The 17,455-nt window shown below is 40.0% G+C and overlaps 1 protein-coding gene across 1 annotated transcript in view; it reads left to right on the forward strand.

Annotated features, from left to right (window-relative positions):
- Positions 1 to 17,455, forward strand: part of LOC119722956 (SWI/SNF-related matrix-associated actin-dependent regulator of chromatin subfamily A containing DEAD/H box 1-like) — a 40,911-nt gene that overhangs the window by 20,719 nt on the left and 2,737 nt on the right. Inside the window, exons 16-20 of the mRNA XM_038193377.1 lie at positions 571 to 825; positions 1,519 to 1,707; positions 4,675 to 4,793; positions 5,522 to 5,704; positions 8,508 to 8,620. Of these exons, the coding sequence (XP_038049305.1) occupies positions 571 to 825; positions 1,519 to 1,707; positions 4,675 to 4,793; positions 5,522 to 5,704; positions 8,508 to 8,620 (859 nt within the window). The remainder of the gene's footprint in view (positions 1 to 570; positions 826 to 1,518; positions 1,708 to 4,674; positions 4,794 to 5,521; positions 5,705 to 8,507; positions 8,621 to 17,455) is intronic.

A 17,455-nucleotide genomic window follows, 5' to 3' on the forward strand; every position in this document is an offset into this window, starting at 1 on the left:
GACTTGATTACAAGTCAAGCAGACACTCAACAGAGGAAGAGTTTTTTATATAATTCACTAAGACAGCTAAGGGACCTGTGAAACTTTACTTGGTCTATAATATATTGCGACAACTTTTGTAGGTTTTTTTTTCCAAGACACTTTCGGCTTTCACATTGTTTAAGTGAGTGCTTCTGCTACTATTACTGAGATGTTTGGCCAATCCAGTAATCTGATATCTCAGTGAAGGCCTGATCTGATGTGCTGATCCAATTACGGGGTAAACACTAGTTCTACGGACATTAAATTGGACAATTCGATATGGATATTCTTTATTTTTATTGTTGAATTGTCAAAGTTTGCCTATTTAGTAAAATAATGACCCATTTTTTTTCGTTTTTGTTTATTGGTTTTGTTTTTAATTCAGTGTGTCATATAAAATTAATTTTTAATCTTGTATTGATTTGTATCTTGTAATTTAGAAAGAACATAATTTAAATTAAGATTACTTTAGGCTACAGTTTTATTAAGAAAAAACTGCAGTTGCTATTTAATTTTCACACGTTTATTACATTACTCTTCAATACACAGGTCTTAAATCAATTGCCCCCAAAAAGTGAAAGTATTGTCAAATGTCCAATGATCAAAAGCCAAGAGGAATGCTACAACAACATCAAAGCTATGCTGTCACAAGATCTACGTAAACTTGGTGGTGGAGCTAAGATGAATATGACTAAGTTATCCTGTGCTATGATGCAACTACGTAAGGCAGCTAATCATGAAATGTTGATGCGACATCATTATGACGACTCCAAACTACGACAAATGGCCAAACTCATGCTGAAGGTGAGCAGATATACTCTGTCTTGGGCAAGAATGTACTGAACATTCTGCACGATACCTACCTCGTACACATCCGTGATCAAACCTGAATTTGATCAAATCACAGTACATGTGACTTGTAAGGGAAGAGGTATTGTATACACCCCACAGTGTGTTGCTCACATCATGCGCTTAATGCCATTTGATGTGAAATTGTGTTGAATATAAAGTAACACCCACTCATCATTTTGATACATGATCTTTAACCAATTCTGAACGCTTTTCAATATTTGTGAAGTAGAGTCAAATCACTTTTAGTGTTATTTGTATAGGTTATTTTAGTCCCTTTTGGTGTTGTGGAAAATGAATGTTGCTTGCGATAAACGGACCATGGCATGACCGAGTAGGGTTTGTTATACCCAAGGTCAAGTTGAAAATGGCAGGAACTCATACTGGGTGTTGGCTGCATCTCTTCTATTTCATAATCTGATGTCAGATTTATGTGTTACTTTGCGAACAGTGAGTAGTAGACAGATACATGTATTCAGTAAATTATCGTTGCATTTTCTCTAGGCAAGAGTCAAAATTGACCTTGGGTAGTATAAGTAAGTAGGATATCTTTCAATTCCTAGAGAAACTAGACATTGACCTAGCTTCGAGTCATTAGTGCATTATGATAATGGCATTTCTGTTGGTCCTTGATTTCTGTGTCACCAGGAACCATCCCATCATGATGCTGATCCTGATCTGATCTTTGAGGACATGTCAGTCATGAGTGACTATGAGCTTCACAGACTATGCCATGAGTATTACATCATGACCCCATACAAACTCTCATCAGATCTTGTATTCAACTCTGGAAAGTTCCAGATTTTGGATAAGATGTTACCTGAGATGAAACAAAAGGTGGGATTTAGTCCTGGCCCAAGACGCTAGTGATCGATAGTGGACGGTGCATAGTGTGCCCTCTAATGGCACAACAATTAGACCAGCGTGCCTACTCGCACTAACGGCTTGGCCATTTCGTAGTAGCGGTTTAACTTTTCGTTATTTTCTCCCTAGGCTTTTCTAGGGAACCAATCAACGATTGACAAATGGTTCATAGTCAGCCTCGTGTGTTCGTGCGACGGTTGTAAACAAGGGCGCTATTGCGGTGATCAAACATCATCACTAATTATGAAATGCAGTGATACCCTCGCTCGAGCGTGCGAGTACTGCGGTGTCTAATGAGAACTGCAGTTATCTGCCGGTTTTTGGGGTGTTTTTTTTTTTTAATTTATTGCTACAAAATGCCCAAGATGTTAGTGAGAGAAATAAAAAAACAATTATGCAAGGGCGCGATACAACAAGGCAACTATCGCTATTGATCACTGACGTCTTGGGCCAAGACTAGGTGGGATTCTGCTTGCGTTATTATCCTCAGTTAGGAAAACCCCTCATTTGCTGACCTTACTTCTGTATATCAAAATATTTGTTTGGGCATCATCAAAAATGAAGTAGACAATTGTATTGTGTACATTACTCAATATGAGGCAAAACTGTCATCAGAAAACACAAAACTGATTTTGTTTTAGTACAAAATAGGTATACATTGGACCACCATGGGATATTGTTTGTATTTGAAGTTTGAAACCATTGCTTGCCTTTTTTGTTTGAAGTGTTTTTGCAGACCTGCCAACTAGTACGATTCTGCTGTATTTCATACGGGAATTTGTTGAAAATACGACTGTACGTTTTTCCCTCATAAAATACGGGTTTTGACCAATTTGACACGCCTGCAAAAATCCTAGTTCAAAGCGGCTGTGAGTGTAGATTTCTGCCGGATAAAATTGGCTGAAACAACATAAATTGCAAGCAGCCAAGCAAACGATGTACTGCATGCATGAACTGAATCTGGTTTCGCGATTCCCACTGTGCGATGTACATTATGTACACAGTACCACAAACTAGAACCAGTCTATTCCCGGAGTGTGCCGATACTTCAAGCAGCGGCACCCCGCCGCAGAAATAAATGTCTGTATTCGTACACACGCATACCAGTAGGAGTACGTACGGCAGATCTTACATGCAGTCAACAGACTTTCTTTTTCTCAGTACACGCACGATACACAGAATACACTTTGACGTTCGTGTACCATAGTCACAACGTGCGTGCACGTGGTGTTCCGTTATGTCAAACATTTTTGAATAGTAAAGTTTGTTCTGAAACAAATTCAAAAATCAGAAAAATCAACAATTAAAGTGGGCGGCCCAAACCGAACCAGGTAAATCAGCCAGCAAATGCAAGAAATTGATTTCGTTTTCGGGGAAGCCAAGTTTAAAATAAAACTCTGTTCGATCGCTGTGTATTTTTTTAAAAACATTTAGTGTGTGCACGTGAATTATGATTCAAGAATCAAACTGGCACTTGGCGGCGACGTGATAAAACACGAATAAGTTTAGATTATACTTGGAAGTCATATGAATGTTTCACCTGCGTTATAGGTTTATTTATTGCAAACATGAGGAAGTCTAGTCTTTAGTTTATGTTTAGGTAGACTTGCATTGAATAGTTTTTAAAGCAGTTTTTTATGAATAAGGTATATGATCAATATCCTTATTCATGCAAATTGTTTGATTGGGTTTACCACCCGCAGGGAGACCTCTGGTTGTTTTTTTTTGTAGGTTTTTTTTTGTAGCTTTAACGAAGATTATTAAATTGCAGCCACATTTATTTGTTCGTATAGCCCGTCTATGCATATTTTTGAAAAATACAGTTTTTTAAAGAAAAATACAACTTTTGGAGATTCAGAATACAGTTTTTCGATCCCAAAGGTTGGCAGGTCTGTTTTTGCCATAGACAACCTTCAAAGAATGACAGGGTTGTTTTGCATATGTGAACCATATTTAAAAGTTGTTGCAAATATATCCGAATATCATCAAACTAACAATCGATAACTTGTATACAAATTGAACATTAATTCTGGAGTATTTTACTCACTCATCAACTTTAATGTGAAAACATACAAAACTGAATCTGGTCACTAATGTTATCATGTTTGTATTTGTCAATATATACCACTATTTAACATTACGAATGCATAATATCAATCAGTGTACAGCGTGTCCCAGCAAAAGCGGGCCCAGACAAATCCAGCGGCCATATCTAAACAAATATTCATGTGAGACTAACTTTTGTTTTGTGTTTTATCATGCTGTTGATGATGTTTAGTGCCTGTGGAAAAATAAACTGAACTGATTGAAAACTTTTAAAGCCATGACTATAAGAGCTCCATAAAATCGAAATGTACACTGTTTGTGACATTAGCTTGTGCTGGTAAGTTAGTAGAGAGATGAAGACCACGAACCTGTTCACACACGAACACATTTCACATGCAAACAAGAAGAGACTGTCTTTATTTCATAACACATTTATTTGTAATGTTCATAAATAAAATCTGATTCTGATAAAATTAAATATTATGATGTTTATCAGACCGTAGAGTGCTCTGATTCAAAACTGGAACATAGACAACAGCCAGCAATTATTCCTGTCGCCCTAACATTTTTGTAAATGAAATGTTTTGTTGATTGTTGACTTGAAAATGTGTATATTCTGATTTTTCACAGCCCTTACGTTTCTAGTCATAGCTTTATAAGTGGTGAATCAACTCAGTTTATTTCTTCACAGACAATAAACAATATCAACAGCATGGAAAAACAAAAACCAAATTTGGTCTTGACGTGAATAGGGGACAGTGAATAGTTTTATTAGATGCTGCCGCTGATTTGTCCAGGCCCGCTGTTTCTGGGACACGCTGTAGTCGGTATATAGTGCCTTTCATGAACCTGTGTAGAGTGTATGTGTGTGTTTCTTTGGGTTTTTTTTTTCAGGGAGACCGAGTGCTGATGTTTAGTCAGTTTGTGATGGTCCTTGACATCATTGAGTCTTACATGAAGCATCATCATTACAAATACCTCCGGCTTGATGGTCAGACACCAGTATGTGACAGGTACTCAGATATTACATGGCTATTGCCTCTGGCAAACACAACAGGATTACAATAGTACATGTATGCATGTGTTGTGCCCTTTGCAGACTCAAGTTGCACAGTATACTCAGTGCTTTGTGAGAGCAGAATACTAGCCAACATAATATGTGGGTTGGGACAATACAATTATGAAGTCCTTGGGCTCATTAGAAAAAAAGAAAGTAACTTTAGTTTCTGAAAATGGATGTAAACCAATTCAGTAATTGGGTTTTGCTACATGCTTAAAAAAAATGTCTTTGCAGATGAAATACTGTTTGAAAATGAAATATACCATCTTACTGAAAACAGATCTGTGTGGAAAGGTACCAAGTAAAATATAGGGAAAATGCCGCTGTCTGTCAGAGTCTACATGTGCAATGGGTGGATAAAAAACACTGGATAGTGAAAATAGTATTTGCCCCCCCCCCCCCCCGACACCCGTTCTCTCCCCCCCCCCCCCCCCCCCCCCCATCCAAAAAAATGCCTCTGGCCTGAGGTTCAGATGAGACTCATTATGCCGTGCATGGATCATAAAGAATTGAGGAATAAGATATGCTACTGCACTTTTGCATTGCATAAAAACATTTGATACAATTGTGACTTGTATATGAATACATGATTGTATGAGACGTTCATTTCTTTACAAGAAATACTGACTTTTTAATTATATGTCAATATTTTACTATGAACGGCATATTTTGTTGCAACAGGCTTGCTTTGATTGACAAGTACAACAGCAATGAGGATATATTTGTCTTTCTTCTGACGACACGAGCTGGTGGTCTGGGTATCAACTTGACCTCTGCCAATCATGTCATCCTTCATGATATTGATTACAATCCCTACAATGACAAACAGGCTGAGGATAGATGTCATCGTGTGGGACAGAAGAGGTATGTACAAGTGTTTCTTCTGCCTCACACAGCTTATGTTGGCTTCAGTAGTGGATTAACGCATCGGCTCACCAGGGCAAAATTTCATGGCACTGTTAAGCACATGTTTTTCTGCTAACAGAGCCTCCGTCTATTTCTCGGAGACCGTAAGCAGTAAGCTTAGCAAAAGGCACGCTTACCTCAGAGGAAAATGTTGCTTAAATTAGTGACATAACAATAGGAATCTCCATGCACGCGCAACCGTTAGGATATCCTCGCCTTGAAATAGTGCTTAAGGTTAGCACAACTTTTCTGCTATTGTTAGCACTTTTCTGCGAACTGTTAAGCAGCGCCATGAAATGGGGTTCTGGTCTGGACTCGGAGCCACGCACATTTAATAGAGTCTACCTCGTAATGCTTACCTAGTGTGCTGCACTGTCATTGAAACATCTTGTTTGAGGAGTAGATTTATCAGGAAAGTAAAACTCTTGGGAGTTCAGAATGTCGCTTATGAATTGACTAACCCATTGCAAAGGTGCACATGAAATGTTGAGAGGACACTGTTTCCAAATTTGTATTGTAATCCCTATGTAATAAAACAATTTCCTGACTTGAACTTTTGACATGCAAAAGGGAAAATAATGGTTGAGAATAATTCAATATTTGTTCAGATGCACCAATTTTAGTATGCGAGAAATTTCCCTATGTTATGCCCAATTTCCAAACACCAACTTTATCAGTAAACTTTTTTAATTCAGGCTAAATTTGAAAAAACTGAAAATTTCCAACCAATTTGCATTGTAAGTTTATATTGTAATAGTACCAAAAATAAAAACATCCAGAGAATTGCCTTCAGTTTTGTTGGTACATGTACATGTAACCTCTAAAAGTTTCCACGTGCACTTTAAATTGTTGAGTCCCAAAGGAAACTTGTTGAATGTTGATGTGCACATGCACAGTACAGCTGGAATATTGAACTGGCTCAGTGAATATAAAGCATGTCAAGGTATAGAGCTACTACATGTGGACAGATGCCAGACCTTCAAAAGCCACTTAAATGATCAATATTTTGAGGGCAAAACAGGCAGAAAAATTGTTGTTTTGCTTTATTTCATAGAAATCAATATGTTGCTGTGAAATATTGCTAGAGGATAAGGTATTGATTAGACATGCACATTGTTTGCTGTTTATAGCCACATATGTACATTGTATTCTGACATCTGTGCTGGGGAGATATTGTAGATATATTTTAATACTTAACAGAGGTACATGTACATACATCACTGTAGTGTTGATGCCCCCTAACATGGTGCAGCCCCTAATGTGACGCACTTTGATTTGCACCTCTAGTGCCTTGCTAGAGCAAAGTTTTACCTCAAATTTCATCAAGCTCTAAATATCCTTGTTATTTAACTTTCAGTTTACCTACCTGTTACGAAGTTAAAAGAGAAATCTCACTTTGGCATTTTGAAGTGCGCAGTAACAAAGAGGTTTCGCAACACTGAATGAAGAAAGTTGGGGGAAACTTGGAAGTGCGCCACATTAGGAGACTCAACTATACTAGAAAAATGTTTCATGCTTTGCCAATGAAGTTTTATTGAGATGGTGCCAAAGTTTTGAAAGGCATGTGATGACATCACTACCTCACATCGTGGCCCCTAACAGCACATCAATGGATTGTTTCCATTTGCCATAATATTATCAAGTTGTCCTTAAAAGGGACAACTCCTTGATACATATTTTATACAGTGAGGAATGACCGCATGAGGGATGAATGCATGAGGAATCACCGTGTGAGAAATATTGTGATTTTTTTAAACAATTACATGGTGGGAAATAATATTGTGAAAATTCAAGTGAAGAATTGGGTTATAAAGGAGAGATAGATACTTGGGAACAGCTCTTAGTGTTCTACTATGTGAGTCTTATTCTGATGACTTGGGAGGAGATTAGTACTTCGAGTTGTTAAATTTTCTCAGAATTGACTGAGAATGTGCATCCCCAATAGTATCATTGGGATCTATACCTAACTTTGAGGTCATAGGTTGGCCTATTCAGGTTGGCCAACCATATTAACTAATGTCAACTAGTGTGCAGCAGATATTAGCTGTGTTTGAACAGTGGGCTTAAAATAGTATGGAATGTCAGCAGCAAGCATTCAACTCATTAGTAAGATAATGTAGTTATCCTTCATTTCATAGAGATCGTAAGCAGTAAGTTTGGCAAAAAGCATGCTAACATTGCAGCACAATTTGTTTGAAAAACATGATGCGATGTTTGCAGCTTCCATGTATGTACATGTAGTATAGGCTATAATAATACATTTGAAGTCGGCACACTTTTCCTACTATAATTTGGAAAGGTTTATTTCTTCTTTCAGCAAAATCTCAACCCTCCAGTAATCGGACCCACATGTAAGATCTGTATGTGGTCTGGACCAAACCAATTTCAATCAGTTTACTTAACCCTAACCCTGCTAGATGCAACAGAAAGCAACAAAGGTAAAAGTTGTTGCATACTGTTGCATTTAGCAGCCAACTCATGTCCCTGTGCTCTGTTGCATTCTGTTGCATTCTGTTGCATTTAGCAGGGTAACTGCCCATAGTGCCAAGGCGATACAGGAGTATCCACTGTTGCATTTGGTTCCATTTAGCAGGGTTCTTATTTCAGCCAAGTTGTATTTTGTTGCATTTGCCAGGGTACCTAAAGAAAGCCTGTTGGGGGTTATGGCTAATTCAGGTATGCTCCTTGAAATTGACTCAAGGTTCTTGGATTGTTTTGAACTTGTAAACCAGAAAGGCGTCATTTGTGCTTTAATCTGCAGGGATGTAACAGTGACTAAACTAATCAGCAGTAACTCTATTGAGGAAGGCATGCTAAGATGTGCGCAGTACAAACTACAACTAGAGCAACAAATGACAACTAATGATGGCTCAGGTAAGAAAGATATCAAACTATCCAAATAACGACATTTCTTTAAACCATATTTGCATTGGACTTTTTTGGTAAAACTCACCGCGCGAGATGATGGTTATTTTCAAATTTTGAGTCCAGTCCAAACTTTGAATGGGTGAAATCTGTACCAATTCTACACTTGGACTTTTGACTCTGCAATTTTTAACTGGGACTGTTGTTAAAGTAACCAAGCTGGGCATAAACACTCATTTGTATCTTGCGATCAGCAGTCCTACATCCTTATTCGTTATGACATCTGACATTATGGAACATTTGTTAATGCCGGTGAATAATGCCTTGTCACATGGTATATTGAACTGTCTAATGGTGTCCAGGTAGAGTCTGGCCTAGTGGTTAGGGTTTGTGACTCGTGGTCAGGGGTTCGAATCCAGCTGCTAGCCATATGTGTGTCCTTGGGCAAGCCACTTCACCCCTACTTACCCATTTATATTCCTGGGTACCGGCATTAGCTTGGGAGTAACCTGCGATGGATTGGCATCCCATCCAGGGGTGATAGAAATATTCTCATTTGTTTCATGCCTAGGAAACTTTTACTGACCAAATTTTTGCCGGTAAAAGTAACCAAGAGGGAATTTTCCTGGGCCAGAGTTTGCACGGGACTTAAAATGGCAAAAGTAACCATTATCTCTCTGAGTTTTCCCCAAAAACTCCAATACTGACACAGGTCAACCCTGCTCAATTAATTAACCAAGTCAAATTTCCATTAATAAAGAAACCAATGCAAACAGTGCATGTCAGTAAAGCGGCACAGGAAAGCTGTGCAGTGCTTAAAGGTCACGCTGTGAAGGCACGGTATGCACAGGCAATGTATGATCTTTTTGGATGTCCTGTCTATTGTTGCTTCACATGCTTTATTTGTTTAATCTATATATATAAGAGGAAGTTTTACCCGGCCTCTGAGAAATGTTTGCTCCCAAAAGGATCTGAGACCGCTGGCTCCCGCGACGCCAAAATCGCTCCGTGGAAAAATGTGGAGGGTGTCTTCCGCCGGTTCGGAGACTTCAGGTCGTCCTAATTTTCACATCCGGACGGGCGATCCGTTTTGTTGATTTTTCGTAACTGCGGTTTCTTAACAGGAATGGCCATCGTGTGCGCTTTCACGTTGATTGCCTGGCCGCCCTCTGTGTTGGCTTCTCTGCAAGTGAAGGCTGTGCGTGGTCTAGCGCTGGCGATACTGATTTTTTTCGTAGTCGATATTTTTTTCCCGCAATATCGGCGATATGGCAATAAATCATCAACAAATTAGAAACTGATCAAAATGTCGCGTTAATTTACATGTAAATAGCGATCTTCATAGTACTCCAAATATAAACGCACAGACGCAAAGGTATAAGTTTGGCTGACTAGGAACTTGCTGAAACGGATCGTTTGTTTTTTTCCCCGCATAATCCTTATAAAAAATAGTGCAGATAATTCTGATTACGTTTTTAATTTCCCGGAACATAACCGCGGCAGCCTCGTTAGTCACCAAACCCGACATGTGCAAAATGTCCGTCATTCAGTGATCCACTGTGCTGCATGGCCAGCTCCCGACGTCCATACACGTGCGCGGACGTTTTGGTCCCGAAGTTGCTGAGAGTATAGCGTAAAAAAACGCACTAGAGTCTCCCTTCAATCAAAGATGGCGGCGCCCTGTTTCCGAGATAGCTTTTTATTTTGGCCCCTCAAGAAGTTTTCTCAGCTTCAAATCCAGCTTGGTTCATTTCGAATAGTAAAGTTTATTGGTCGCGTAATTCGTTCCCATGACCTGCGGCTGAATTCTCCCTTACCGTACGTCCCTCCATCGACACTTACCTTTGCACTACCTGGAACGGGCTTACTACCTGTAGCGATCCCGGCCCGGCCATGTCACGATATCCCCGCCTGGCCAAGCTTGTGAATGGGGAGCTTACGCACGTCTGAACGCGCATCACGTGTTTGCGATTTGGTCCAACTCAGGCCTAGTAAAAAAAAAACGTATTCATCGTCCAGGTTTTTGGAAACAAGGGAAGAGGCGGTGCTTTTTATTTTTTATTTTCAAGATGGCTGCCATTCTTTTTTTTAATTTCCGAAAACTGTTGGTTTTTACACTGTTCAAAGACACAAAAATGAAACAGACATATACTGGACAAGAGAATTAAACATATTTACAGTGATTTTAATAGTTTTCTAGCATGGTTTTAAATAATAAAAAACACTGCTGCGCCGGCATTCTTGTCCACATTGCCGGCACGCCGCTTTTCTTGTCCACATTGCCGGCACGCCGCTTTGCAAATTTTTTCACATTTTGTTATTGACGTAACATCTGATTTGTCTGTGTGAATCAGCTTTCCTATCATCGTATAGGAATTTTAACAGCGATTGGAAACGACATGCAGCTCCCGGAAATTTGAGGTTTTTGTAAAATCCATTAAAAAAATTGTGAAAACTTTCAGAATCATCTTTCAAAAAGTTTGTCTCTGATTATTGTCATTCCCATCAAAAACCAATACAGTCATTGATCCTGCACTTACGTTGTTCTAAAACAAAGGCATGTGGCAGTGAATCATCGGCTAGTTTCGAAAAACAAATTCCAGGATTAAATATCGGAAATATTAACTGCAAAGCGCCACATGATTAAATATTTCATGCCTAAAACCAGTTGTTTATAAAACACCAGACGAGCGTTAGTGAGGGAAAAATCCTGTGCGCACATGTACTGAGGAGCCGTCACATGGTTTGAGCTATTTCTCATCTCTGGGAATTCCCTTAAACACGTGCTGACTGTGCTGAAAGGCCGTACTGTCATTTGATTGGCAAGTCTTTCCATGGCCCGATCATGTGATGTTTTATGTGCGGGATATAGTGGAATCTAGTGCTTTATCCTTGTTGTCGGGAATGCTGCGCTACCGAAAAGCAGTCATTGATATAAAATAACAGCATTGCTGTTGAAACCCCTCAGCCAGAGTCAAGTTATCATCCGGAAACCATTAACCTTTAACTCAACATGGTGACTTTGACCTCTGACCCCAGAACAAATCCCAACATGCCTGTACCAATGGGCAACCCCCTACCGGTGTTAGACACCAAAGTTTCATTTCTAACTCAAGATATCATCCAGAAACCATTGACCTTTACCTCACAACGATGACCTTGACCTTTGACCTTGTGACCCCAAAACCAATCCCAACTTGCCTACTCCCAAGGGCAACCCCCTTCCAAAGTTAGACACCAAAATCTCATTTCTAACTGAAGTTATCATCCGGAAACCATTTATCTTGAACTCACCACGGTGACCTTGACCTTTTGACCCCAAAACCAATCCCAACTTGCCTGTACCCAAGGGCAACCCCCTACCAAAGTTAGACACCAAAATCTCATTTCTAACTCAAGTTATCCGGAACCATTTACAGTAAAATCCGGCTAAACCGGCACTCTCGGGACCCGAGAATTTGTAACGACTTACGCGAATGCCGATATCTGCTGTAAGTCGTCATTTTGCCGACTTACATGAATGGTCTTTTGCACACATGATTTATTGCACTAATTGGATTCGATTTACCATGGATTATCTCCTTAATGCTTGAGTTGAATCCAGCAAATTAATCCTCGAATTGTATCATCACGTTTGGGGTATTGATAGTGGAGACCACGATCCATACATGTATATGTACGTGCACAGTAAAGAAAACAAATGCGTGCATGGTCCGCACGCATTGACTGCAGTACTAGTCATTCAATAAGACGACCCCCAAAATGAACAGAGCGCATGCGTATAGCCTAGAGGGGGTACTGGTATTGATATGCTCACGATGCATATGCGATGTATGCAGTAGGACACCCTTTTTTGACACCGATGTATGCAGCGATCACAGGCCGTGCGAAACCACTTTTCACTCGACACTTTAGTCAGACGGCCGACTTGAGCGAGTTGTATGATGTTGGTTTAGCTGGAGTTTACTGTACCTTTAACGCACCACCTTGACCTTTGACCTTTTGACCCCAAAACCAATCCCAATTTGCCTACTCCCAAGGTGCAACCCCCTACCAAAGTTAAAAACCAAAATCTCATTTCTAACTCAAGTTATCATCTGGAAACCATTTACCTTGAACTCACCACAGTGACCTTGACCTTTTGACCCCAAAACCAATCCCAACTTGCCTACTCCCAAGGGCAACCCCCTACCAAAGTAAGACACCAAAATCTCATTTCTAACTCAAGTTATCATCCGGAAACCATTTACCTTTAACTCACCACGGTGACCTTGACCTTTGACCTTTTGACCTCAAAACCAATCCCAACTTGCCTACTCCCAAGGGCAACCCCCTACCAAAGTAAGACACCAAAATCTCATTTCTAACTCAAGTTATCATCCGGAAACCATTTACCTTTAACTCGCCACGGTGACCTTGACCTTTTTGACCTCAAAACCAAACCCAACTTGCCTACTCCTAAGGGCTACCCCCCTACCGAAGTTATCATCCGGAAACTAAGCTGCCCGGACGGACGGACGCTCCAGCCAGATGGAATTGTGGGCTGATAGCATTGTGTTCCCATTATCCCTTTTTCTAAAGATTCTCTTCTGGGGTGATGTTTTTCTATTGTGAAAATAGTGGGGTGATGTGTCCTGAAAGGAACGTCACCCCACAAGTGGGGTATGGTCAGAACATACTGACTAGGAACGGACGCCCTAGGCGATGACAATACCCCTCGAGCCTCTCGGCTGAGGGGTAAAAAGGATAAGGTTGTTGAACATGGGAAACACAAATTTACTGATTAAAATAATGACACTCACACAAGATACAGACAACTCAGTTTATTGAACATTCAAAAGAGACGATAGAGAATCGGCATTGGATGGTACAAATTGTATATACCAGACGGTGAATTTTACGATGGCGTGTGGTTTGATTTGATTTGATTTATTTGTTTACCTCTTCTACCTTTTTTTAATGGCATAACGCAACTCGCACCTACCACCGGTGCATATGCACTGCAGGTCTTTATTGTGAATGAGTATTTTCTGGCCATTTCAACCAGATCCACGATTTGGTGCATGCGACAACAACATTAATATTCATTATTTACGTCCTGTACTAGACGCAAAACAGCAGCAAACATTGTGTGCTTACGTTTACGAACACATTATTATATCACGTACATCGATCAAGAGACGTGATCACACACAAACGGCTGTGCTGGAGTCTGCCGACGAGCATACTGTATGGTCTGGAATTTCCCTGGTGTTACGCGGTCGTTATCAAATGATGTACATTGTGCAAACGGGACCAGCGAGCTTTTATTCCGTTCTTTGATATGCGTGTACTATATTAGCTGCTCGGCATCGACATCCGCATATGGGTGTATGCTTTGGCGTTTTGGACTTTACTTTTCTTAAAACATGTGAAGAAAATAATAAAATTAGAAAAAAACATGAATTCGAACGTAATGAAGTTCAGACTTTATTTCCCTTTTTAAAAAAATCCTCTGAATCCTCAGGTTATAAAAGAAAACAAATGTGGGTACAAAACGGCGATTTGAACCCGTAACCTCGCGGTGCAAAATCAGACCTTACACCGACTGAGCTATCGCTCTACTCGACAAATTGCGAGGGAAAAATAATTATATACCTGCGTATGTACGTATCATAAAAGTATTGTAGAGGGCGCTAAACAACCACGTATGCGGATGATCGATATGCGATGTAGTTTGGGAAAAGACAATTCCCCGGCGGCGGGCTAGAGCTATATTGGCGTTTAACATTTCTAAAATTGCCAGGAGCCATCCTGAGATTTGAATTTGGTTTAGTTTTGACTTACAAACGTACATGTATTGCAGCAACATGAGGTAAAAGTTTGCACTTTCGACAGTAATCAGTAAAGTTGTGGGGAAAAAACGAAAGTATCGCCGATATTTTTTCAAAATATGCGGGTAGAGAAAAAAATTGGCGATTTAAAACTGATATCGCCGATATCGCGATATTCCAATTTTTATCAAAACGTATGCGATTCCGTTTTTTTTTTTTACAAAAATGGTATCGCGGTGATATTATCGTCGTATCGTCCAGCACTGGCGTGGTCAGTGGTTTGAACGTAGGGTTCCATTTCTGTGTTCTACTTGCCCGTTGTTGCATAGTGTTCACTAAACAGTAGCATGGTGTGACCTTGGGAAAAATATTTTTTGTCCATGGTGCGTGGCCACCCAGTGTCCATATTATTTGCTATGCTTTGCTTGCGCCCTTGTGCCGAGAGCAATGAATTCTTAGAATGGCAACACATAAATATACCTTGCGTGGTCTGACCAATCGGAAGCCTACCCTGCACACTTCCGGGCTATCCATGCAACGGTCAATGGCAACGCGTACTGCTCGAAACCCTGGAACGAGGTTGGGTTTTTAGGTTGCTCGCTTTGTTATGTACATGTATATAATGTTGCATACACAATGCGTGTGAGTGGTGTTGCTTCCATCATGGCTGATGTTGTGAGTTCGCTGCCTGCCACGTACAATTCAGTGTCGCGTTATTTTTGGGGCCTGTTTTGGGATCAACGAAGGACCGATGCATTGCTCTTTGAACTACGTTGGGTTGGAATAACGAAGAGTGCATAAATATTAAACTCCACCCGTGACGTCACCCTATTGTCCTAACGCTCTATTATTTTGCACGAATGGAGCGTTAGGCCACACAAAAAAAGTTTCCGGTTTCTGGTATGCGCGCGCGTCGCCGTAGCCATGCGCGTCGGCAAAATGAAAAAGGTTTTTTTTCAGTACAAGATGATGTCTCAAAACCGCCAGACTCACTGGTTTGACTGGAATCCTGCTGCTGCACAATTTTAACGTGTTTTTAGATGGGGTTATGATCGAGAATAAGCTTTATGTGGCCTCTCTGGACTCCCATATATTTGCACTAAGTTTAGTCGGGCACCATTTGCAGTCATCCGCCGACATTTGAAGCCAAAAAAAAAAAAAAACAGGTGAAAAAAAAAAAAAAGCCACATCGCCGCACCACTTTTGGGGCAAGCTCCATACCAGAAACTGGAGCCTTTTTTTTTTGGGCCTTAGAGGCGATACCTCTCCATTCTGTTGAAAGGTAATAACGCCTCCATCACTCCATTCCTACAAAATAATGGAGCAGGGATGAAAGAAACACCAAAATTGACACAATTACTTTTGCAAATTTGCTACTTTACTACACCGTTTCTCAATTGACATTTTATGCATTTTCTTATACATTTCGTACAATGCTTAGGTAAGTCAAGAACCATTTGTTTTCTCATACAGAATGCCACACCGTTTCTCAAATGACATTTTATGCATTTTCTTATACATTTTCGTACGTTTACGTGAAAGTCAAGAACCATTTGTTTTATACAGCATGCTACACCGTTTCTCAAATGGAATTGTTTAGTTGAAAGTTGTTTAGGTGAAAATCAAGTACCATTTTTTTCTTATGTAGAATGTTTGCACGTGGTTACATGTAACAATATAAATGTTTTTAACAATATACATGTTTTCACACAGTTAAAGCAAACATTTTGACAAAGTTCGCAGTACAAATAATATCTCAATCTTGTTCCGGTGTTTCAATGCCAGCATGCAGTCACAGAAATTTTTGATCGGCAAGAACTCAACATCCTGAAGAAAGTTGTTGCAATTTTGAGTGGTTTTAGCTCGTCCTTCCTTGTTCTAATGACGGGTAGTTATAGTCTCGAGTTGCATTGGCTATGCCGTTGACGAAGTAGTCCGACTGGAGATTGCCCGCTAGTTTTGACCCTCTTCATGATACTGTCCACAAGTCTGTAAACAGAATATGAAAATGTATCTCAGAAAATTATTTTTTGGGTCAACAAATCAGACGGAAGCATACGTTCATATTTCTGTAAATCTACTAAAATTTAAGAAAAACAACGTAAAAGGCACGGGCCAGCTTTGACAATTGCAAAGTGACAACACATATGGCTTCGAGTTAGAACAGTTTTCGTTCAAAAACGATGTCTGAGTAAACTATATCGGACAACAAATTAAAGAATAAAGCTTATCTTACATTAAATTTTATCGAAAATATCGTACTTTTTTAAGTTTTAGTGCTCGATATTGCGGTTTGCGAAAAATAATGCAATTTTATTTTGTGATTTACTAGCCTGTCATTTCTACTGGACAAAAAGGGTACTTCTTACCTTTCTTGTACTCATACATGCAATCTTCATATTCCTTTGGTGTGTTGAAATGGTAGTATATATCCAGGGACAGTGAAGCGGCCAGTAAACTATCACCCGATGTATCCATGGAGCTAGTTTTGTATCAGAGACAGTTCCCTGGCACGCTATAATTCCATTTCGCAAGGTGTAAATTTCAGTGTATCAGGGCATCATCATAGTGATATTCATCAAAGTCTTGAGAACGAACGCCATGTCATCAGCACGCTAGCCCAAACAACGAATGCATGATGCCTAGGCGGGGTTTAACATTTATACCAAGCACACCCAGAATTTGGCATTGTTTTGGTTACATAAGAACACATGTTAGCAAACTATGCGCAGTGCAGTTGAATAGTTGCTCAGTACAATTCCATTTTAATATACAAAGGAATGCATTTTAAAGTTACGCAACAGGAAAAAAGCTTGTGTCTTTGTATGAAACAAAGTCGCTCCATTCGTGCAAAATAATGGAGCGCTAGAAACAATAGGGGGACGTCACGGGTGGAGTTTAAGTCGGATAATGCCGCTCGGTAATGCGCCATTCGTGGGTAAGAATGGCCCGAGGGCGAAGTCTTACCCACGAATGTCGTGTATCTCGGGCATTATCCTTTACATAACATCCATTGGCGGTTGTTGGAAGA

The sequence above is a fragment of the Patiria miniata genome, unplaced genomic scaffold, assembly GCF_015706575.1.
Source record: "Patiria miniata isolate m_02_andy unplaced genomic scaffold, ASM1570657v1 HiC_scaffold_16, whole genome shotgun sequence".
NCBI lineage: Eukaryota > Metazoa > Echinodermata > Asteroidea > Valvatida > Asterinidae > Patiria > Patiria miniata.